Source organism: Bos indicus, chromosome 15, assembly GCF_029378745.1.
Source record: "Bos indicus isolate NIAB-ARS_2022 breed Sahiwal x Tharparkar chromosome 15, NIAB-ARS_B.indTharparkar_mat_pri_1.0, whole genome shotgun sequence".
Taxonomy (NCBI): domain Eukaryota; kingdom Metazoa; phylum Chordata; class Mammalia; order Artiodactyla; family Bovidae; genus Bos; species Bos indicus.
In genome coordinates this window covers 14,867,364-14,891,599 of record NC_091774.1, presented here as the reverse complement: position 1 = coordinate 14,891,599, position 24,236 = coordinate 14,867,364, and the positions used below count along the sequence as shown (strand labels likewise).

The window sequence follows — 24,236 nt, the reverse complement described above, 5'->3', positions numbered from 1 at the left end:
AGAAATTGAATTGCCAAGTCAAAGCACAATTGCATATGTAATTTTGCTAGTTATTGAAATATACTTCCATAGTGACTGTTTTGCAATGACAAATAGGAATGTAGGAGAGTCTTTCCCCAAAACTTTTTCAACAAATATTTTGTCAGATTTGGAATATTGCAAACCTATTCCCAGGTGGCAAAATGGCAAAGAAACTGCCTGCCAATGCAGGAGATGCAAGAGATGCAGGAGACACAAGAGATGCAGGTTTGATCCCTGGGTGGAGAAGATCCCTTGGAGAAGGAAATGGCAACCTACTCCAGTATTCTTGCCTGGAGAGTCCCATGGACAACGGAGCCTGGCGGGCTACAGTCCATGAGGTCACTAAGATCAGATACGACTGAGGGACTGAACACACACACACAAACCTATAGGTAAGAAATGGTGACTCCATCAACTTCCGACAAGCTATCAAACCCGGGCCCCCTGCATTGGGAGCATGGAGTCTTAGCCATTGGCCACCAAGGAAGTCTCCCCATGTACTTTTTTCATTTTTCTAAGTGAGGTTGAGTATCTTTTCACAAGGTTAAGAACCGTATGCATGTATCCTATGACCGTCTGTTCATTTCTCTGGCCTCGTTTTGATAGGGTTGTGGGTCTCGTCTCTATTTTGGAAACAAGTCAATCATTCTGGTCAAAATCGTTTTCAACCCTCTAATCATATAACTTTTCATACTATGTGTTTCTTGAAAAGTGGTGAGTAGCACTACATATTCCAAATACAACCCTATTACATTAAACATGAGAGAAGAAACACTGGGCTTGAGTCATCCACCATTTCCTTGTCAATTAAAAAAACAAAGTCTGTGCCTTATATGTCAAGTCATTGCTGAGAATGGAGATTTTCTCTGCCCGTAAGCTTGTTGCATCCAATTGACTTTCTTCCCTATCCTCAAGGTAACTCTGATATGACTATACACATTTCTCCCTAAAACTGATTTTAACTATGTTGCAAACTGGCTAGTTACAAATCACTTAAACCAAGCGACCTCAAATGCTTTTTAGAAAATGTCAGGACATTAATAAAAGTCAATACTTAAGTCATTTGCCCTTGCCTGCTCCGTTTCTTTGGCTATATAATAAAGCAGTTGGAAAAAAATGATTCTGGTCTCACATCTCTTCCTTCTATGGAGACTCTACCCAAACTGCTTTTAAAATGCATCTCCAAAACCTTTTCCAAATTTATTCTCCAATTCTCAACATGGCTTCCACTCAATGTCCCTTAAACCTTCTCAAGCTTTTTTAAATTGCTTATTAAGGTGTGGGCTCTGCATCAGAGGAATCAGGCCCACCTGAGTCTGAAATGTCTGTCTGGGGCCCCATCCCAGAGGTATGGACTCAAGAATTGGGCTGAGCCCCACCACCCCATCCCTGACTGACACATGCTCAGGCTCGAGAAAACAATGATATAGACTAACCTTGCCCACAGTTATGGGAATGCTCATGCTAAAAGCTGTTAGCCTCTATTGCCTTAATACTGAAGTTAAGTTCTAGGTATTTTTTCATGTATATTATCTCCCCAGCTAGGCTATAAATTATGGAGAAGGGAATGGTTACCCACTTCAGTATTCTTGACTGGAGAATCAGACAGAGGAGCCTGGTGGGCTACAGCCCATAGGGTCACAGAGTCGGACACGACTGAGCAACACACACACACAGGCTATAAATTAAGAAGTCATAATCTTCAAGTCTTATTCTATCATAACTCTTATTCTATCATAACTCTCATTCTATCATCTAGCATGGTTCTAGTCACGTTCCAGCACTTGCAAAGGCTTAATTACATATAGCTTGATGCATCTATTGTTGCTTTGAAATAGCACAATAAAAATTTACAACATTTTTTCAGAAAAGTATTTCACAAAAGCAGTCTTAACAGGTAGGAAAATTACATTTGGCCTGCATCAATGCTCTCAAATCTATTGTTTTAGAGCCTTGTACTGGGAAAACTGGAAGCTTATGGCAGCCTCAATAATGTTGCCTCGAGTAGTCCAAGTCCTAATCCCTAGAACATATAAACAACTATGTTCCTTACATGATAAAAGGGAGTATGTGGATGTAGTTACAGACTTGAGACAGGGAGACTGTGTTGATCATCCACGAGCTCCCGACAACGTCCTCATCCTTGTAAGGTCCTAATAAGCAGGAAGGAGACACTATGACCAAGAGATCTATGACCACAGAGGCAGAGACTTGAAGATGCTGTAGTTTGAGTGTGAAGATGGAGCAAGTGGCAAAGAACCACAGAATATAAGAAATGCATTTCAGAAGCTGGAAGAGGCAAGGAGATAGTTACTCCCCTGCAGCCTCATGAAGGAAGCAGCCCTGCCCACACCTTGACTTCACCCCCATCAGACTGATTTGGGGCTTCTGGCCTCCAGAACTGTAAGAGAACTGATTTGTGCTGTTTTAAGCCACTAAATCTATGGAAAGATGTTACTGCAGCAATAAACCAATACAAAATTTTTGGTGAGTTTTTATTGTGAAATATTGGATTTAGAAAAAAGTACAAAATGTCAACGGTCAGATGTGTACAGGTACAGTATTTCAATAGTCTATACATGTGAACAGCTTAACAGGTTCACTGCAGAATGCATATTTAAACCAATACAATCTAAAAAGGACTGCAATATTCACAGGCTATTAATACATAAATAACTGGAGCCAAAATGACCCTCACTGGTAAATGCTAATCAATTGCTGAAAGCAGCCTAAAAAAGCACAATATACGGCACACCATAGTATCTCCTTACAGGTCCACATTGAGAGGATATTAGGTCATTAGGTCAATACACTACAGATCCAGGACTGGGACTCATTACTAATTTATACAATTGCAAAATAATTAAGTTATAAAACCAGGTCATGGAATAAAGAGAGGAATTTAATTAGGACTAAATACTGTGAAGCCCCTAAAATGTTTTAGCCTCCGAATTTACAAAGCTTAATTATTTAGATTGATTTCAATTTTTAATCACTTACCTACAAAAAAGGAGAAGGGGCACCTTTCTTTTGTAGCAGCTCCAACAAGGTGTAAGAACTATTACACAGTTTATTTTAAAACCACAATGACCACTGTGGATTGACAAATGGCTATGAATCCAGAATACAAACAGTATAAATTTTAAAGAAAGGTAATGACTGTATTATGAATTTAGCAAATCCTGAAAACATTAAAATCTGTGTTAGGAAGGCATTAGCTATCATTGTTGAGAGTACTAAATTTAGGAAAATTATTGCATGAGGTCTCATAAAAACAAACTGGTTTAATTTTTCCAAGTCTGACTGATTCAATATTTTACTATCACTTGAAAATTACCCTAGATTATATGTATTCAAACTGGATAAAAAATTATTTGAAATCAGTTTAAAATGAAACTTTAGGAACAATCTACTGAAACATGAATTATGTTAAAAACAATTAATACAATCATCCTGTGTTCTGAGGAAAGAGGATAGGACATTCTTAGAAACCAATCTTCAAAACTGATAAATTTAGTAACAATTTACTAAAAACAAATTTATCCTTGCCCATAAATTCCTAAGAGGAGACTTTCTACTCTGTACAGTATACCTGGCAATGTTTGATATTTTAAAAATGAACTGAAAAGTCTGAATTGGCATTTACTAAGAAGGAGATCAATTCTATTACAGGCTGAAAACCACTGGATCAGAATGCAATTAGTCAATAATTTCTCCTAACCTATCCCACCCTACCTTTAACCTTTTATAGACAATTTTAAAGACTCTGATATAATTTTCTTATAAATAGTGCCTGAATCTTACAGTAGATTCCAATTTATTCAAAGATAATCACAGAATGATATAAAAGATATTTAATTTTTCCAGATTTGCTTTAAACTTACAATTTAAGTATGGTATACATAAATATTAACTTAGATAACCACATATTATAGAGAAAGCAGATATATGGACCATTGAAGAAAATTTTTTTTTAATTTTAATAAAAGAAAAATAAAACATGTAACTCACAAAATATGAACATGAAGCCATATGACATAAAAAATAAAATTATTCTACCCATACTGATTTAAAATTAAATCTTTTGGGAAGTATTTTAACATAATTCAATGAATTCAATGACCAACAGTTTCCCATACCACACAGAAACAAACCACGAAATCATCTCAAGTCTAATGCATTGTCAGTTCTTAATGCAACCGCAAACATTTTACTAGCAACTTTTCCTTCTGAAATAGGCTTCTGTACATATGCATTTATATACAAACATTTATTAAACATGATTTTAAAACAAACCGTATGTACAAAAGATCAGCATTCCTATAAATAAAAACATTAGGTGGCAAAAAGGCACTTGTAAGTAAAAATCTACAGTAGTTTTTACAAAACAAACACATTTTACCTTGGATACTGTACAATAAACATTAATTCCTATACCAATAATGAAAATACTAGTTTACTAACTAATGTTAACAATGTAACTTTTAAAAACATATTTACATATACTCTGAAGTTCATTTAATAAAAGCACCATGATTCTCTCCTATTTCATGTTGATGAAAAGTATAAACACAATTACCAAAAAACCAGTGTTCACAATTTTTCTTGTTCAAAAGTTTTTGTATTTCTGAATTGAAAACTGTTTATATGAAATTAGCATAGTGTAAAACAAAAAACAAACAAAAAGCCCTGCTGTTCTGACTTCTGAAAACCATCCTACTCTATTATTGCATGTTGCATTTTATAAAGGGCACTAGTCATGCACTCCTTTACAACAATACTATTGCTGGCAAAAAAGTTCCTGGATATCAAATAATTAAAAAGTTACTTCAAACCAGTTGAAGTTTCATTTGAATGTTTTACAACTTAAAAAATGCTGTATATCAATTACAAAAGTGAATAGGAAACACGCCAATTCATTTGGTGTGCAAAAATATTTTTTCACTACACAGAATTTAAGGGCTTCACAGAATTTTTTTCAAATTTTACATTTTCAGCAGAAACACTTAACGAATAAGCACTTTCTCAAGGGGATGTTAATATGCTTCCACTTTTGTCAAACTTTTTACCCTTTGACAACGCTGCAACCTGTTTGAGTAGCTCTCTGTTTTTGGCCTGTGGGAGACAAAAACATTTACCATTAAAAATATTTCAAATATTAAGTCATGCTGAAGAATACACACTATCAGAATGAAAGAGGTATTTAGGCTCATCTCTTTGATATGTAAAAGGAAAACTTTAGATTGGTTTGTCAGCCCCCTTTGTAAATGTCCATATTAATGCAATTGTTGTCCAGATTCAACTGGTTACAAAAAAAGCAACTTAAAGTGAATCCATTTAAAACAGGGTCAAGTTTTTAAATACGGGGAAAATATTTCAGCTTTATTGTAAAAACATGAAGCAAAAGCTATGAATATAAGTATTATTTTATAATGAATAAGATCAAATAATTCAAGTGATAATTTGAGAGGACCATTTCCAGAACTATAAAGACCTTCATTCTGATGTGTATACCTTATAAAACACGCATAAAAGGTCCTTTTTGCAAAAATGTACAGACTTTATTGCTTTGCCAAACAGACTACTCTGTTAACAAGACTTAAATAATTTTTTTTGAAGCACCAATCAGAACCACACCTTTCTGGTCTTTTGTTGTTCCTTTAACTGGCATACAGTTAATCTGGTATTGGCTTTGATATAATTTGAGTAGTTATACATCATCACTGTGGCTTATGTTTGAAAATCATTTTCCTTTACAGGTCTTAAGATCTTTTTATTATCTAGACTTTTTTAACCTCAGTGCTTTATCTTCTAATTTTAGCCTTTGTATGGCAAGGTAACACTGCCTAACCTGTCTCAGGCTTTGTACTTAGCACCTCACCCTTCTCCAATCAAATTCTCCCTAATTAATACCCATGACGACCCCCAAAATGCAAATAACCTAGCTATCTTATATTTGCAAGTCAAATCAATTTTTTACGTTCTACTGCATGATTAACAGCATTTCTCTATTCCATGATTATTAAATAATTAAGGTTATAATTAGGACTTTCAGTTTCAAATTCAATTTCAGAGAACCATAAAGAATCTAAAAGGATTTTTATTTTCCCTTTAGAACTAGTTTGAGAAACTCAGAGGACAAATCAATGAGAATGCCTGGCAGTTAGTGAAAGTCAAATACACCCACTCATTATTAACTGGTGTAACACTCAGTTGACCATCCTAGTAAATACGGTAGTCATAAATTGTTTTCTTTTCATTGTTAGCTACATATATTACTTAATTTATAATAGACTCACTGGCTAAAACAAGGAATCTTAAGAAACAAATTTTAAAATACAAACTAATGAAGGGCATAAAAAAAGGAAATGTTTGCAAAGTTGCTCCAAAGAGATCTCTGTCAGATCTGTAAGCTACATTATGTAGAAGTGTTTACAATGACATAGCAAATCATTAAAAAGTTAACTTTTAAACTACCTTTTCTCATTCATGATTAAAAAATAAACAAAATATCAATGAGTTTATAATTGTCATATTCTAAGTATGAAATACAAGAACTCAAACGTTAGATATTACAAGGGTGGGGGAGAAGAGGGAGAGGATGAGATAAATGGAAAGCAGCATGGAGGCACATACACTGCTGCTACTGCTAAGTCACTTCAGTCATGTCTGACCCTGTGCGACCCCAGAGACGGCAGCCCACCAGGCTCCCCTGTCCCTGGGATTCTCCAGGCAAGAACACTGGAGTGGGTTGCCATTTCCTTCTCCAATGCATGAAAGTGAAAAGTGAAAGGGAAGTCCCTCAGTAGTGTCCAACTCCTAGTGACCCCATAGACTGCAGCCTACCAGGCTCCTCCATCCGTGGGATTTGCCAGGCAAGAGTACTGGAGTGGGTTGCCATTGCCTTCGCCCAGCACATACACTAACATATGTGAACAGACAGCCAATGGGGATTTGCTGTATGACTCGGGGAACTCACACTGGGGCCCTGTGATAACCTAGAGGGGTGGGGATGGCGGCAGGTGGAAGGGAGATTCAAGAGGGAGGGGACATATGTACACCTATGGTTAATATATGTTGATGACAGACATCAAACCAATATTGTAAAGCAATCATCAATTAAAAATAAATAAATATTAAAAAAAACATTAGGTATTGAAAAGTTTTTCCTTTTAATTCTTTATCAGCGAATTTTCAATCTGCATGTATTATTTAGTATCCTAATCACATCATTAAATCTGCTGATAAATTATGTAAGAAAAAAGCCTTTAAGAAAAATCAACGGTCAGTTGCTAAAAGGAGACAAGTCTAAATCTTATTCTGATACAATTAAAATACACTTTATAATAATATTTAGTTACATGCATTAAAAGTTTTATCCTCGTATTTATTACTTCTTTATTACACACCATGCAAAAATCAATTATTTAAGAACTCCTAAGCAAGTTGAAAATGTTTAGAAATGCTGGCCTAAAGGAAAGAATATGTGTTAATCACAGATGCTTCTCTGATTCCTGGTTTTGCCATTTATCTGCTATGTAATTGAAATTTATTTTCTCATATGTAAAACAGTACTCACACCATCCATCTCAACAAGGGTTGAAAGAACTAATCAAATATACAAAACACTTAACCTAACACAGTGGCTGGTATACAGCAGGCACTCAAATGTTATTTCCCTTTTCCTTTTTATCACCTTATCCCCTAAATGAAGGTGTATTTTTTATTGGATATTCCTGGTATTTCAGATAATCTGGTTACTGTTTGGTTGGTTGGGTTTTGTTAAGGGTTTTTTTTTGGGGGGGGACAGTTTTTTTGTGTTGCTCAATGATTATTTTTCAGGTTTGGTAATTTCAAATGTTTTGAGAGCTATTAGAACAAGGTAAATTTTCTGCTTCAGTGTTCAGTTTCTTATCACAAAAAGATAAGAACAACAGTTCACTATATTTACTCAGGTAGAGAACCTTACTAGTACATGGCTGCTAAGGGGAATGGGGTTAAAAGAGGATACTTAACTGTGACAGAAGGTCACCAATAATAACACAAATAGGGAAGTGGTCTAACAGCAAGAATGAAACACAAAACCTGAGTAACCTGAGGTGGGAGACAGTGCAGAACAGAAGAAAGTATAGTTAAATCTGAGTTAGAAGATGTAGGTTTCTATGCCACTTCTGACTACGTTTCCACAATTTCATGTGTAAAATGAGGACATCACATAACTCAAAGTTACACTAAGGTGCAAATAAGACAGCCTATGTAAAATTATGTTGAAAATGTACACTTTCATCTTATTATTAGTTATTATTCTATGAAATTTCAGCTATCAACCAAGAAGAGGTGGGCTACGGATACTAAACAGACTAAAATGTCAAAGAGAAGTCCCCTGTGCTTACAACTACAAAATCAAACAACGAACTGCTCTTCTGAACAGTGAGATGTACTAAGGTTTATCAAATTTAAGTACTCCTCACAGGTTTTTTGCTGTATCATTCTGAATTTATTCATGTTTTGGCTACATCAAACTGGAGATCACCATGCAGAAGATTTTATTTCCAGTTATCAGTCAGCCCTAACAACTGAATGAGTAACACAAAATGAAACTACTATTTGCTGGTGGATGAGAAACGATAATGTACAAGAAGCCTAGTATATAAAAAGGGCAAATCTCTCAGAAAAGAGGGCTGATGGGTATTTCCATAAATCACCACTCATTCGGCAAACTAACTGAACATCTACTATGTGTCAGGTTCTACGGAAGTTTCTCTTCACAATTCTTTGACAGTAAGATCAGCATTAGGACTAGCCAACCTCTACCTTGAATTTCAGCAAGTTCCTAATCCACTTTACAATCTTACTCAATGTAAGCTATGTTAAAAGAATGAAGAACACAAAACCAAAAGATAGGAACAGCAAATATCCCTTGGTGTTACAATGTTTAAAAAAAAAAAAAAAAAAAGGTAGGGCAGTATTAATTCCTTCCTTCCCAAGCTGCACTCTCCCAACGGATGGCCCGAAGTCTGTGTGCTGCCATCTTCTATGCTTTTAAGACAACAAATGTCAGAATGTATAAATTAATAGAACATGTAATTAACTTAGTGCATCTGATTTTTAAATTCATGAGACCAGGGTGAAAAAAGGCTTGAAGAAGGGGATAACCTGTGTCTATGTTGGATGTGCTCCATCTCTGTGTGCCAGACCTCAGACACCACCCTCTTTGTCACTGTGGTGACTCCTGGCATCACCATTCAGTTGTTCTACATACAGAAACCCTACCGAGTACACCCTGCAGTACTCGGAGGCTGGCCTGTACAGGATCCCTCCTGTGGATACTGAGAGCCCTATTTGCTGCTGCTGCTGAGTTGTTTCAGTCGTGTCCAAGTCGTGCAACCCCATCAACTGTAGCCCGCCAGGCTCCTCTATCCATGGGGATTCTCCAGGCAGGAATACTGGAGCGGATTACCATTCCCTGCTCTAGGGGATCTTCCCAACCCAGTGATCAAACCCAGGTCTCCCACTTTGCAGGCAGATTCTTTACCATCTGAGCCACCAAGAAACCCCAGAGCTCTGCTTGGCACTTTGGAAATCGTAGTCCAAAGGTTAAGGTGCACTCTTGGGCCTTGCATCTCTGCATGCAGCATGAATTTCCTTCACTTGAGGTCCCTAAAAATTGGTGTGTACCTCTACTTCTCCTCCATATCTGGGAGGAAACAGAAGAATAGCTACACAGTGTACTAAACTTAATTTTCACCTTAGTTTCACGAATCTGAAAACTCCATCTAAATTTCAGGCAAAAGTTTTCAGATTTAATCTACTGAATCCCCTCTATCAAGTGATTTCAAGCAACAACTTTTAATGGGAGCAGGATTAAAAACTATTATAAACTCAAAATCAAAGCTGAAAGTGCTCTGGATATGCATAAAGTAGGGATACCAATATGATTCTAAGAGAAAGAATACTATTAACCACATTTAGCCATCCTTGCCTAACAGTTTACATAAATTATCTCATTTACCTGGAGTTGTTCCACTGTTTCTTTGTGAGCTTTTTCCATACTGTTCATCTTTGTTCTCAAGTTTGACTCTTGGTACTGAAAATCTGCCTTAAGTTCAGTTAACTGAAAGGTTAAAAAATATATAGATAAATATTCATATATATGCATATATACAACCTGATAAACAAACACCCACCATTTTAAATATTTTTCACAGTAAACTCACAATTCATTATAAAATGGAGAATGTTAACAGATTCCTGCATTTTGTAACTTATCTAGAATTTCTGTTTTGTGAAATGAATTCTAATTTACTAGTTTAACACTAATATTACGATAATATTGAAACATCAGTAAAATTTTGAGAAGTTGCTGTTTTTGTTTCTTTTTAAGGTAGTTTCACTGGACACAGAATTTGGCAACTGGTATGCCAACAGGAAAGCTTAGTGGTTAATGCTTTGGAAAATGCTTCGGTTAAAACATACTTCACATATAAAAACAAAGTAAACAATACAACTGGTTTCAGGTTAAAACAATCTTTCAATGATAGAAGAAAAAAGGTTCACACTGGACAAGTATGAAAATCAGAGAAACAGTTTTATCAACTGAAAGCTATATTGCTTTTTCCTTTAAACTTTATGTCCAGAACTCCATATCTGATACCACCTAAGATCTGAGGTAAAGATGGAGAACAAAACACAGAAATACAACTAACATGGAATGAGAAAGGAAAGAGGGTTACTTTAAAATTTGCGCTTAGACAACTTAAAAAAGTTAAGGGATTTGAGAAAGACAGCTAACTACATGACAATTTTTCTTCATAAATATAGATGGCCTAAAGATATAAAATCTCATGACTTCACACTAAAAAATAAGTTGGTATTATATAATTTCAATAAAAGAACCAGGTAGAAGATAGATTCTGGTCATTTTTATAGATTGATTGCTTTTCATTATTTTTTTAAATTGGAATATAGTTGCTTCTCACTGCTCTGTCAGTTTCTGCTGTATAACAAAGTAAATCAGCCTTACATATACGTATATCCCCTCTTTTTTGGATTTCCTTCCCATTTAGGACACCACAAAGCACCAAGTAGACATCCCTGTGCCTTGTGCTACAGGTTCTCGTTAGATATCTACTTTATACACAGCAGTACAGTATAGTAATGTCAATCCCACTCCTACCTTTCCCCTTGGTATCCATGTTTGTTCTTTATGTCTGCATACCTACTTCTGCTTTACAAATAAGATCATCTTTACCACTTTTGTAGATTCTACATGCTTCTGGTTATTTTTAAATGGTTTTCATTATGTAAGTTTTAAAGGTTTGCAGGTTCTTTTCTGTAATTACCCAGTAATCACTAAACAAAGAAGTACACCAAAAAGAGAAAAAGGAAGTCACAGTATCTTATATTCTGATTTTCTGAATAAAAGCTCTTGCTTTTGTCAAATTCAAAGAATAACTGAATTCTGCTTTCTATATTACAGAGGAATTCTTGTGCTAAAACACCAGTTCACTACAGATAAACTATGATATTCTCATCTCTATGTTCTAAGTTGCCTCCATATTATTAAAGTTCTGAAAAATAAGAACATGTCTTTTTTTTTTATTATTATTCTATCTTTTTATCCTTCTGATCTAGTATGTGGCTGGCTGCAGAAGTCACTGAATGAAGTGAACTAAATTCAAGAAAATAACATGACTGTCTTACACTTACATTGTAAGAAAAAGGTGTAAATATGTAGCTATTTTTAGGCTTACAATTATTTTGCTCAAAATACTGCGAATTTCCATGCCCATCAGTGTTTAAGAAAAAAGGAACACTAACAAAAACAGAAAACTGTTACCTAAGTGCAGGAACAGTCTAGTCATGCTAGAAAAAGAAAACAAAATCTAAGGAAGCCAAAATTCCACAATTCATTACTACTTGGTTTTGGAATCATTGCTATTTTATAGTAAACTTACCATTTTACTCAACTTTTATCTAGGTTAGTACAGATAGACCTGTCTTTGTGTAACAGAAATTTCTCTGAAATTTTGAGTGTAAAACAAATTTTCATAAAAACTAACCGAAAATATTCTGTTACTAAGCAAAAAGAACCATAAAAAATAAGACACTCATAATTTTGCTACTTTTATGTCAATTCTAAATTTCAAAAATTGAATTTGCTTAAAAGGTAAGGTACAAATGTATTAAAATAAATTTAAATCTGTTAACCATCAAGGTCAGGGAAAATGTAATGTAAAAGTTACATTTTTTTACATGAATGTCAGAAGTATAAGCCAACTTAGATTCAAGCATTACCGTGGATACTCAGAGACAGCTGTATTCATAATTATGTCTTGTTCGTAATTTTAAGAAGAGTATTTTTAATGTTTTCCTATTGCAATAATGTTTGAAGTAGGTCAAACTAGATAGTCCAGGACCATAAAACAAGTACAGAAGTAGGTTCTACCCTCAAAGATGACCAGACCCCAGTAATAGCAGCTATGAGCACTTATACACGGACTTTACATTTTCATTTCATTACAATCATCCCATGAGATGGTGTTAATACTCTCATTTTTAAAATGAGAAAATTGAGGCCCAAAGAGGTACAATTCAGCTAAAGTACACAAAGAAAGTATTACAACTTTTTACTAAACAGACTGTGTATTTGATTATTCCTCTTGATCTAACTTATATAAAAGTTCCAATAAGCGGATTTACTTTCCACCTTATATATAGCTAATCACTATCACATAGGAAATTCCCATAGCATTAATTTTCACCTGTTATTTGATCCTGATTGAAATAGACAATTGGTATATAAAAGACTGCATTCAATTCAATTACTTTATCAAAAGAATTGACACAATATTCATTTATATCTTGTTTTCAAATTAAGACATTAGACCTAACTTTAGATTTCTGGCTTAGTGAAACTAATATCCAGAAATTAATAGAATTTTACAGCCCTCAACTAATTCTTAGAACTAAAATTCTGAAATACTGTTTTTATGTATCATCATTAGATGGCTTAGGTTCCAATTTGCACTTCTGTGTCTTGTAAGAATCATGCACAACACACATTAAGAAGTTATTAAACAAAGTCTAGTAAAATTTGCATTTATCAAGCAATAGTCAAGGTGTAAATCTTACCAGGCTTCAGTGAACCATGTACTTACCTTTTTGTCTTTTTCTAAAATGGTCTGGTCTCTCTGCTGTAAGAGACGTTTAAGTGACATCACTTCTTCTTTCAGTTGACTTATAAGGACAAAATTGTCTGTTCCCCCACTATCTGCTGACTGATTTATAGAGCTACTAAAAAGAAAAAAGTAAAATACAGTTAAATGAAGTAGAAAGAAAATTAGCAGGTGTTCAAATTGCATAAATTAGACAATTCCACAAACATCCTTAAGGCTAATGCAAAAAAATATGTACCTGACAGAAATGGATGCAACTGGCAAATTACCTTACTAATGGCACACATTACATACACCTGCAGAAATATAATTCAGTATTAGCTTTTAGGGGGTCAATACTTCTAGTGTAAAGCAATAGGCAGCCAATTTGTACAGTAACATCAGCAAACTTTTGGCTAATGAACTAAAACAAAGTCACTCTCATAATACTTTAAATCTAAAAACATTTTCCAAGCAGGTCAATCTCAAATATCACAATTAGTTTTGTGTTTCACTGAAGAATAATTAAGATACAGAGAATTCAGAAATTTTTTTTCAAAACCCAAATTTATGCCCCAAATAGAATAACATAGTTCAGTGCCACTTTCTTATTACTAAAATTAAGTTAAAAATTTTAACTGATTTTGTTTACTCTTCAAGGTGACTCAAAGAAGTCAATGTAGAAGATACATGTTTCTATTCTTTTACCTAGTAATAACTGGCAACCAGCCATGATTGTTCAACTAAGTTGAATTTTCACAGCACTAAAGGAATTAATTTTTACCTATCTCCATTAGATGGCTTAGATTCCAATTTGGGCTTTTTCTTTGGAGTTTCATTCTGAATTGCTGCAGAGGATTTATGGCTGAAACCAAACATTAATAAAAATAATTAGAGTAAAAAGGGAAGAGGCACCAAAGGAAAATATAGTTTTCTTCCCCTAAAACATTACTGAATATCAATTTTTTTAAAGCCTAAGTAACAAAGGTGAAGAAATGTCACATTTTAAAAAATACATGTCAAAGTATTTCAGGAAATATATTAACATATTTACCTCTGTTTCCACAGTCCCTGTTCTTGTTCTGGACTCAGATTGCTGATTCTGAAAAATACATAAATGACATCTAATAACAACATTTATTTAAAACATCAACATTTTAACAGCATTCTTCCCAATGGAATCAAATGATACATGTTTACACTCTTTTGTTCAATGAATGGCATATTCAACTAAGTTTTCAGACTAAGCTAATATATTGAATAAATCACATTTTAATAAAATAAATTCTAATCAAATGACTACTGGCCATCTTGTTAAGAAAAATACAATGATAGGGATTGGATTTTCTTTTTAATTAGTATTTTTATAATTCAATTTAATATCACATTAAGGGTTAGGGTATATGAGCATGAAAATGAACGTAATAGGGTTCTATAATGATAAAGTTGGAAAATCGTCTTACTTAGGCTACCCTTACTATTTTAGACAGAAGATATTTTATCTTAAAGTTAAGGCCTTCCTAATAATCCTACATGGAGATGAACCAGAGTAACTCAGGTAGCTCAGAATAGTGTGTCAGGTTAAACCAGGAAATACCTGAATTTCTTTCTTTCTTTTCTACTTTTCCTAAGAATCCTCTCCTCCAAAGTCTCCAGTCTTTCATTAGGCTGTACTCTAGAGCAGTCAAGCTGCAAATATGGGGAAATCTCATAGAAACAAGTGATTTTACTTTTCCTTATAACTACTGCTGCCGTTTAGTCACTAAGTCATGTCTGACTTTGGCGACTCCATGGACTAACCTGCCATGTTCCTCTGTCCATGGGATTTCTCAGGCAAGAATACTGGAATGTGTTGCCATTTCCTTCTCCAGAGGATCTTCCTAACTCAGGGATCGAACTTGTGGTCTCCTGCTTGGCAGGCAGATGTATTCTTTACCACTTAGCCACCTGGTAAGCTCCTTATAATTACTACTACAGTACTACTTCTTTTGCATTATGCCACAATACTAATAACCACTTAATAATTCACTATGAAATGTCCATACCTTTCTCCCGTATTTTCCCACTAGCCAATCCTTCACTAACCTCTAGTTTATTCATTCAACATGTGCAGAGCATCTCCTATGTATGTATCAGAAACCACGTAAAATGCTGCCTCTTGAACAATGTGGGGCTTTGGGGGCAGTGATCCTCCAAGCAGTTGAAAATCTTTGCACAGTCAGTCCTCCATTTAGGAGGTTCTGCATCTAGACTCAATCAACCACAGATCATGAACTACAGTAAATATTGAGTAAAACAAAACAAAGTCTGAGTATATAAGTGGACCTATGCAGTTTAAATTTGTTGTTCAAGGGTCCACTTGAACCTTATACAATATAAGAGGTGTTAGATGACCTGGGCTGTGCGACCTTTTGCAACTTACTGAAAATCCCTGAGCCTTAATTACCTCATCTGCAAAATGGATATAATGCATAGCTTATAGGGAACATGAGGATTAAATGAGTTATGTATGTAAAATATTTAGTACAGTGCTATATACACAATAGAAATATGTACATGTGTTTATGTGTGTGTATAAAATTTATTGCTGTTGTAGATGTACAAGTTTTTCAACCATGTTCTTAAGAATCAGCTATAAATAAATAAGCCGGGGAAACAACAGCTGAAATTCTATCAACCTGAGCTATTCTCTACTTGTGGTGGGAAACAGTAACACTACTGAGGAATTCAGTTGCCATTTTCTCTTACAAATTTCATTAAGGGCACTGGCAAGTCATATGCATTGGCAAAGTCCAGACCTTGAAATGAGAAAAACCACAATAGTGACTTAATAGAAACACTTGGAATCTCAGCTTTCTGAGGTGGGCTTTTCTTGTATCCATATTAACCTGAGTTTCTTCCTTCCTCCAACACCCATCAATTTATATCACAATATGTAAACTGTCTGTAATCATCCTCATCCACTGAATTTCAGATATGACTCCACCAACTGGTTGCCTACTCATCACATACAAAATAGTATTTACACCTCTTAAATAATCAAAAGGAAAATTAAAAAATCAATCCACTCTCTTTCCCTTTACTTTTGAAACCTGTCATTCTTTCAAAAGATTAAGTTACTGTGACAATGTTAGATCTTAATAAACACAATGTGCGTGTGTCCTTTCACCTCATGCCAGAACAAATTTATCCGTAAAGCACAAGGAAAAGAGGTATGTCAGCTGAGTCTGAGAAGTAGGTCTGCCAGTCACCATCATGGTAGTTATTTTTTCATATTTTTCCCTAAAGCAAGAAGTGAAAATAAGGAAGATTTATGTTCCTTTGCTCCTTACTGTAATTCTCCAATACAGAGATCAGAACATTTCTTCAAAGTAGCCAGGTTAGAAAGCACTATGTAATCTACCACCATTACATTCAGAAAGCACTACAGCACAGCGACAAATGAAAAATGGCTAGAGAAGCAAACAGTATCAGTGCCTCAATGAACCCCCATAATCTGATACGTGTGCTTGTCTAAAGTTCAGAGTCAAACGTTGTTTACTAGACAGACCTATAAAATACTCCAAATGTATCATCCGTGTTCCTAAATGTGGCAGACATCAGTTTTCTGTACATGAAACTATGTTTTGACTACCTAGAACTTGAAAATCATTCAGAGAAATTTGAGAAAATATAATAAATTCTCCTGAAACTCAGTGTGTATCATGTCCCTTTTTTCTCCATTTTAATTTTTGTATTTAATTTACATTTTAATAGTCTTGATTTTCCATGAAGACTAAAGCCACATTTAAAAAAAAAACCTTTACACACATTAAGGATTACTATATTACTACTATTTAACTTTTCTTCCTAAGGCAATTTAAAAATCAAGTAGCTGATATTTGAATACAGTTCCTGTTTTTAAAAATAGCAAAGTACCACTACTCACAAAGATTTTTGTCTCACATTTTGGGAATCTTCAATGTTTAGAATGCTTCTATCACAGTCACAAATGATAGTGTTACAATCTGTTCTCCAAAAATACAAAATACATTTCCTAGTCACTGGTTAAAATTTATTTTAACTAAAACAAGTTAATAGGAACTGCTGCTGCTGCTAAGTCGCTTCAGTCATGTCCAACTCTGTGCGACCCCATAGACGGCAGCCCACCAGGCTCCGCCGTCCCTGGGATTCTCCAGGCAAGAACACTGGAGTGGGTTGCCATTTCCTTCTCCAATGCATGAAAGTGAAAAGTGAAAGTGAAGTCGCTCAGTCGTGTCTGACTCTTCGCAACCCCATGGACTGTAGCCTACCAGGCTCCTCCATCCATGGGATTTTCCAGGCAAGAGTGCTGGGAGTGGGTTGCCATGTCCTTCTCCAAATAGTAACTGAGGCAAATGTAATTTTTACAAGTAAAATCCTAACGATTCTTTGAATATTGAGGTTTTTGATAACATGAATCAATGAAGTATTAACTGTGTACTTGTATTTTGACTTCATTACATGATAACTTTATACTGTAATTCCCGAAATGTCCGATCTTCACATTTATGGTAAACAACTTAACACACTATGTGTAATCCTGTACACTGAATAAAGTGAGGAAATTGCCCTAGACACTCAAGAAGCTTACCACATACTAAACTAGTACACAGCTAGCATTTACAAAAAGTTAAACACCAAAAGCAGGTATTAAAATGCCACAGAGGACTTTGGAAAACACGCTTTCAAAGTACTTACTTATGATGACTACTGCTGTGACGATGGTGGTGATGGTGGTGGTGGTGGTGGTGTTTTGCATGATGCTGGTCTTTCTCAGTAAGAGATGAAGATGATGAATTTGAATGTGAAGATCCAAGGCTCTTCCTCTGTTCTTTTGTCTTCTGTAAAACTCTCTTGTATGATAAAGTACAAAGCCAGCATAATAACTTCCCATCAACCTTTTAAAAGAGAATACTTATATTAGATTAAATGTACCCGTAACTGGCTATAAGTGAAACCAGGTGAAGATAAGCTGTTCAACTTCTGACTCTCTCTCTTGTACACACAGATTTTTGCAAAATGGAAGTAAAATTAGACTGTTTGAATCTTGGGAAAACCCTTGTTTAGAGGCTCACAAAAGGGCAAAGGATGATATACGGACATCCATTTGTTTGATGAATTTGAATTTATAGAGAGAAATTTGTTTTCTTATTACTGGAAAATAAACATAAATTGATGACAGATATATTTCAAAGAAACCTTATCTAAGCACTAACCTGAATTCTTAAATCACTGTTATTACTAAAAAGACAAAGTATCTATCATGACAGCAAAACTGTTAATTTACAGAAAAAAGGAGAGATTGAATGACACACAACCAATTTTCATTTGTAAATTCACCACCTAACAAGCTAAAAACTGTGTCACCCCTAAATCAACTTGCAGCACTTTTGTGATCATTCACCCACATGCATCTCTCTTTAGTCACTAAGTCGTGTCCAACTCTCACGACCCCATGGACTGTATAGCCTGCCAGGCTCCTCTGTCCATGGGACTCTCCAGGCTAGAATATTGGAGTGGAAACCCACATGCACAGAGCAGCACAAAATTTGTGTAGCTGGACTACAAATGTTCCCAGATGAGGCTGAACAAGGTAAAGTTCTGCTGCATTTTTTCAGCTCTCACATTATAAACAAGTATCCTTTTCACAGTCTACTTAGTGTTTTTTATTGTTTTATTTTTATTGGATTTATTTTTTATTGTTTTTTACTGTTTTTTATTGGTGATTTCACTGTTAACATTGTCCCCAAGTATAACGCTAGAGTAATGTAGTGTTTCTAAGCACAAAGTGGCTGTGTACCTTAGGTGGAAAACTGTTGTTTAGTTGCTAAGTTGTGTCCGACACTTTTGTGACCCATGAACTGTAGCCCACCAGGCTCCTCTGTCTATGGGATTTCCTAGGCAAGAATACTGGAGTGCATTGCAATTTCCTCCTCCAGGGGATCTTCCCAACCCTGGGATCGAACCCATGTCTCCTGCATTGGTATGCAGATTCTTTATCACTAAGCCACTCCGGAAGCCCTTAAGTGGAAAACACCTGTGTTAGGTAAGATTCAATCAGGCAGTTATAGTGCTGTTTGCTCCAAGTTCAATGTAATCAATCAACAATATATATTAAGTAAGGTGTCTTTAAACAGAGACATATACAAAACAGGATTAGATATTGATTGACTCTACCAGATTGTGACCAGAGGCAGGAACCTAATCCCGTACTACCCTAGGAGCCACAGTTCAGTATTCACTAACTCAGTGTTCGCAGTACTTTTATAGAACAAAACTATGACAAACAATGGAAGTCCACTGTATGCCTATCAATGGGGAGAAAAGGAGATTTCTTTCCAAAATTATTAAGACTAAAATGATAAAAATTAGGTTTATATCTTCTATTTGTTCACACAAGAGTGCTGAAGGGACACGTTTTCCAACTAGGGTACATATATTGGTGTGGAGGGACCTAGGAGAGCCCCTCAAAGTTGACACTCATCCTCCAAATCAGTTGACACTGACAGACATCAGGAAGCCTGTGTGAATGAATGCTCAGCAGAGGAATGTCACACACATACACATACTTTCACTACAGGTAGAGGAAAAAAAAAAATGATATAAAATATGAGCCTCAAATCAAAAGGCACATGACTAACTTAGAAATATATATATGTTGATGCGCCATCAGGTATTTTTTCACACTAGCAACATCAAGTAACTAGCAAAAGGTTAAGTAGCTGAAAGGATTTAAAAGCAGTCAGCAATTTTTCCACACAAAATGTTGGAGCCAAACAGTACAGAACAGTCATCACAGAATATTTTTTAAAGTATGTGTGCTGTGCTTAGTCACTCAGTTATGTTCAACTCTTTGCGACCCCACGGACTGTAGACCGCCAGGCTCCTCTGTCCATGGGGATTCTCCAGAACACTGGAGTGAGTTGACATGCTCTCCTCCAGGGGATCTTCCCAACCAGTGATGGAACCCAGGTCTCCCACATTGCAGGTGGATTCTTTATCGTCTGAGCCACCAGGGAAGCCCAAGACTACTGGAGTGGGTAGCCTATCCCTTCTCCAGGGGATCTTCCCGACCCAGGAAGCAAACCGGGGTCTCCTGTAATGCAGGTGGATTCTTTACCAGCTGAGCTACCAGGTAAGCCCCCTTTTTAAAATAGAGTAACCTTGATTGATCAAGATGAATCTACATATGACGCCAAGGAGAAAATGTACTGTTTGTGAACTATCATCTAACCACCTGCTTTCAGGGACTCAAAGAATATATCAAGCTTCAGTAATGTATTAATCGTAAAAACTTCCAACTTGTTTGTGATGTATTTAATTTCCAGAAGATGTCATAATATAAATAAAACATACCTTTCTTCTTCCTTCCTCCTTCCGATCAAAAGCACATTGTTGTTTGCACTGCTCACAAGTCTGAGGTGGTCCATATTTTTTTTCTGAATTTGTGCAACGCTGACACTTTGTACCAATAAATGCCGCAATTATGTTACAGTACTGACAGGGCTTAGGCTGAAAAAAACAGATATGTATTTTCTTTAATTGAGACATTTAAAAATACTAAAATTTTGGTGCATAACCTAATCTGAGTGCACAGGACACATTTCAGGAGTTAATTAAGGAAATGTCATAATGGGCGAAAAAATTTGTTAATTATGTTGCTCTATTGTAGTCAAAGACATTTGATTCATTTACTAACACTTATTTCTAGACTCATGAAACTTTTTACTCTATTAAACAGATAAATAACACCATGAGAAATGTATTTATGATTTGCACAGTATGTTATATAATACAAAAGCTACATGTAAAAAAGTTCCAATCAAAGGCACACACTTAGAGAAAAGTTTCATATATCCATATTTGAGGGAAAGAATTTCTACTAACTTAATGTCCTGTTAGTTTAATTACTTTATCATTTATTCAGCATACATTTAGCAGTTTTCATCATATATAAGTACAGATGATGCAATGAACAGATGAGTTTTCAACTAAAAAATTTGGCACAAGCAAATTCAACTAAAACATACCTTCATTTTCTTTGACATTCAAGACAACCCAGATTTTAGAAAGCCTTAAGGCCAGCAATTTTACTAATCATGACTGTAACATACCAATAATGAGTGCAATATACATAAAAGAAAAGAATTATACTAGGATAACTTCTTGACTTTTGAGACTAAATGCCTAAACACTGTGCCATATACAAAAACTGTCAGAGATTCTGAGGAAGGTGGAAAATATAATTATGCAAATTATGAATATGTAAGTTCTCTAAAATCAGGAGTCTGTTATATTTTAGTCTTTAAAGAATAAGATCATAAACATCACATTGAAATTCAATATATATAAACATGCACATAATATGACTGTTTTAAAATGCTGTCTTCCCAGTTGACCCTCCATAGAAAGTTTCTTTCCTGAAATATTTTGCTACTTTGAAACATTTAAAAACACAGCGATATATTTTTTTTAAAAGGTGAACCTTTGTGAAAACATTAACAGATCAATGCCAATAAGATAAAAATATAAGATATACTTACAGTGCCAAATTGCTTCACATTTTGAGCACACTTCTTACAAATTGTATTAGTTTTGCTGAAAAGGAAATTGTATATAGATGATGAAACTTATGCAGCACAATGTTGAACTAAAGCAAGTAGTCAAAGTGTACTATCAGTAAAAGTGTACTATTTGCTTTAGGAGTACTTAAAACTTATTCTAACACAGAGAATTTTTCAAAAATACCAACATAAGATCTTTTCAGGGCTGTGTATTATCTAAGTTTACTCCTCTTAATTAAGATAAATGTTTTTACATGTTTTTATTGCATATTTTAAATGCAAACAAAACTAAAATTTTATTGTTTCCTATTTACACATTTACAATGGCAATCTTCACACTTGCCATTATGTATGCACAGAATCAGTGCCTACATAACCTTCCATTGTTCGCTCTTCACTATTATGATACTCATACCTACTTGTGAAGAAATTATTCTTCTTCATTATTCTTTTTATAAGCTCTTCTATGGGTACTGAGGCTCTAACAGGAATCACTCCATTAAAAGGTATGTGTTTTTCTTCCACTGGTGACAAGTTACTAGACTTTGCTGTAGACCTTTCCTCAAGTCCATGTCAGCACTAACGTTCTACCTTTTTAAGTTTTTTTGATGTGGGCCATTTTTAAAGGCCTTACTCGGACTTTAAACAAACAAACATTATTTGTTAAAGTACTGTTTCTGTTTTTGTGTTTTGTTTTTTGATGGCCTGAGAGCATGTTGGATCTTAGCTCCTTCACCAGGGATGGAACCTGCACCCCCCTGCATTGGAAGGCACTTAACCACCGAACTACAAAAGATGATCCTGTCATTTTTTTTCCCCCACATCTTAACAATAACAATTGATATCAGCACTTTTCATTAGCAAGGCTGTATATTTTCCTTGCAATATTTTTTATTTCCTCAAGTATAAAGTATAGCTGTAAAATACTCATTAATTTTTGGTGAACATTCTCTCCTACTATGTAGAAACATGTAGTAAGTGCTTACAACTAAAATTTTGAGAAACTAAAGCATTTTATTTAAAAGAGCTTTAATATATGGGGTTACAAGCCTCAAGTATTCCTTACAGACAATACTTTGCCTTTAACAATCAAAAACTGTTCAATATACAAACCTCTCTTGTTGAAATTCTGATCTGCAGTAAGTACATTTTACAATTGGATGTGCAATCCGACATTCCTGTAATAAGACAATATATTAATCAGTATCTATCTCGAAGTCCCAAATTTCACTTTTCTGGTGGAGAATTATTACTCAACCTAGTCAAATGCCTGAAATGTCAATAAAATCTGTCCCCCAACGAAGACAATTGAGTGATTTTATCAAGTAAGTGGCCAATTACAGCATAATTCCTTAGGGAAGGCTTAGGTGTCTTTGTCTTTATTAGATGTGGGGGGTACTCAACAGATGAAAATTACAGAACGCTGTCAGGGCCGACCCCAAGGACTGGGTAAATGTGAAACTACTTGTTATTTTGCACCGTCGCTCACAGACAGCATCCCGGCTTTAATGGGATGGGAGGAGCTCCAAATCTTAGAGCATTCTGTTCCCAAGCCAGACGCTTCGCTTTCCCGGACAGGGAAGGAGGATGCCATCAGCTCTGCGGCTTCGGGTTCCTAGCAAGAAAGTGCAAACACCGTCCTCTGCCTCCCGGTGGAAGGAGAGGACAGACCAGACAGAAAACCGAGAGGAAAACGTCTCCACCCCGGGGTCTCTGCGGCATAGACAGGTGGCTGCCTCACGCAGCCCCACCCCGAGACCCCCTCAACGTTGCTGGGGCCCGGACCCTTCTCGGGCCGCCTGGAAGAGGGCACGGCTCTGTCCTCCTCTCAGGGGCTTTCCCAGCGGATGCCCAGGTCCTCGGAGAACCGGGTCTCTGGGTGAGGAGGCGAGAACTCCAAACCCCCAAAACGCCAGCGAGGAGACACAGGGGGAGGAGTGGGGGGGGCTGCAGTGCCACACGGGCACCCAGCTCCCTCGGGCCACGGCCGAGGAAACCCCGCCCGCCCGCCACCCAGCGCCCACGGACCTTGCAGAGCTGCTGGCCCTGGGAGAGCTCCTCGAAGGGATAGCGCTGGGTGCACTTGGTGCAGGCGTACAGGGCCGAGGCCGCCATCCTGCTCCTCAGCCTCCTCCTCTACCGCCGCCCGCTCCGAGGCGGGGCCCCACGGGGAACTCGGGCGCCGCCGCCGCCGCCGCCGCCCGGGCCGCGCGGGCTCCTCCTCCTCCTCCCCCGCCCTCGGCCTCGCGCCCACCAGACCCTCGCCGCCAGAGCCCGAGGCCCCGCGGCCGCAGCCGTCTCCCTCCGCCTCCACTTCCGCCCCAGCCCACCCAGTGACGCCGTCCCAGCCGCTCCCGCTTAGGCCCCGAGAGCGGCGGAGGGAGACGAAGCGGGGAGTTTCGCTGCGGTTTAGCTGCGCGGCGGCAGATCCGCTTCCTCCTCGGCCTCCCCTTCCCCACCCCTGATTGGCTGA

At 36.5% G+C, this 24,236-nt stretch overlaps 1 protein-coding gene across 4 annotated transcripts; it reads right to left on the bottom strand.

The window, feature by feature from the left end:
- Nucleotides 1-2,498: 2,498 nt before the first annotated feature.
- FAM76B (family with sequence similarity 76 member B) lies at nucleotides 2,499-24,043 on the bottom strand. 4 transcript variants are annotated; one of them, XM_019975356.2, is made up of 10 exons: nucleotides 23,792-24,043; nucleotides 22,877-22,941; nucleotides 21,743-21,797; nucleotides 20,556-20,711; nucleotides 17,898-18,097; nucleotides 14,233-14,280; nucleotides 13,963-14,043; nucleotides 13,182-13,314; nucleotides 10,034-10,135; nucleotides 2,499-5,136 (listed from the first exon to the last, which is right to left on the bottom strand). In XM_019975356.2, exons 1-10 carry the CDS (start codon nucleotides 23,876-23,878, stop codon nucleotides 5,047-5,049), a joined length of 1,017 nt encoding a protein of 338 aa, XP_019830915.1. In that variant the 5' UTR covers nucleotides 23,879-24,043; the 3' UTR covers nucleotides 2,499-5,046. The 4 variants fall into 4 exon arrangements, with proteins under 4 accessions (XP_019830915.1, XP_019830914.1, XP_070659449.1 ...); XM_019975355.2 differs by having other exon boundaries at nucleotides 13,182-13,317; nucleotides 23,792-24,040; XM_070803348.1 differs by lacking the exon at nucleotides 23,792-24,043 and adding an exon at nucleotides 23,253-23,763.
- Between the last annotated feature and the right edge of the window lie 193 nt (nucleotides 24,044-24,236).

What these genes read in the sequence shown, in the direction of transcription:
- FAM76B (XM_070803347.1), bottom strand. Translation starts at nt 23,357, where the DNA reads ATGGCATCCTCCTTCCCTGTCCGGGAAAGCGAAGCGTCTGGCTTGGGA. An exon ending in TTTTAGAAAAAGACAAAAAG is followed by an intron (nt 10,136 to 13,181) that starts GTAAGTACATGG and finishes TTAACCTTTCAG; the next exon opens with TTAACTGAACTTAAGGCAGA. An exon ending in AAACAGTGGAACAACTCCAG is followed by an intron (nt 5,137 to 10,033) that starts GTAAATGAGATA and finishes TGTCTCCCACAG; the next exon opens with GCCAAAAACAGAGAGCTACT.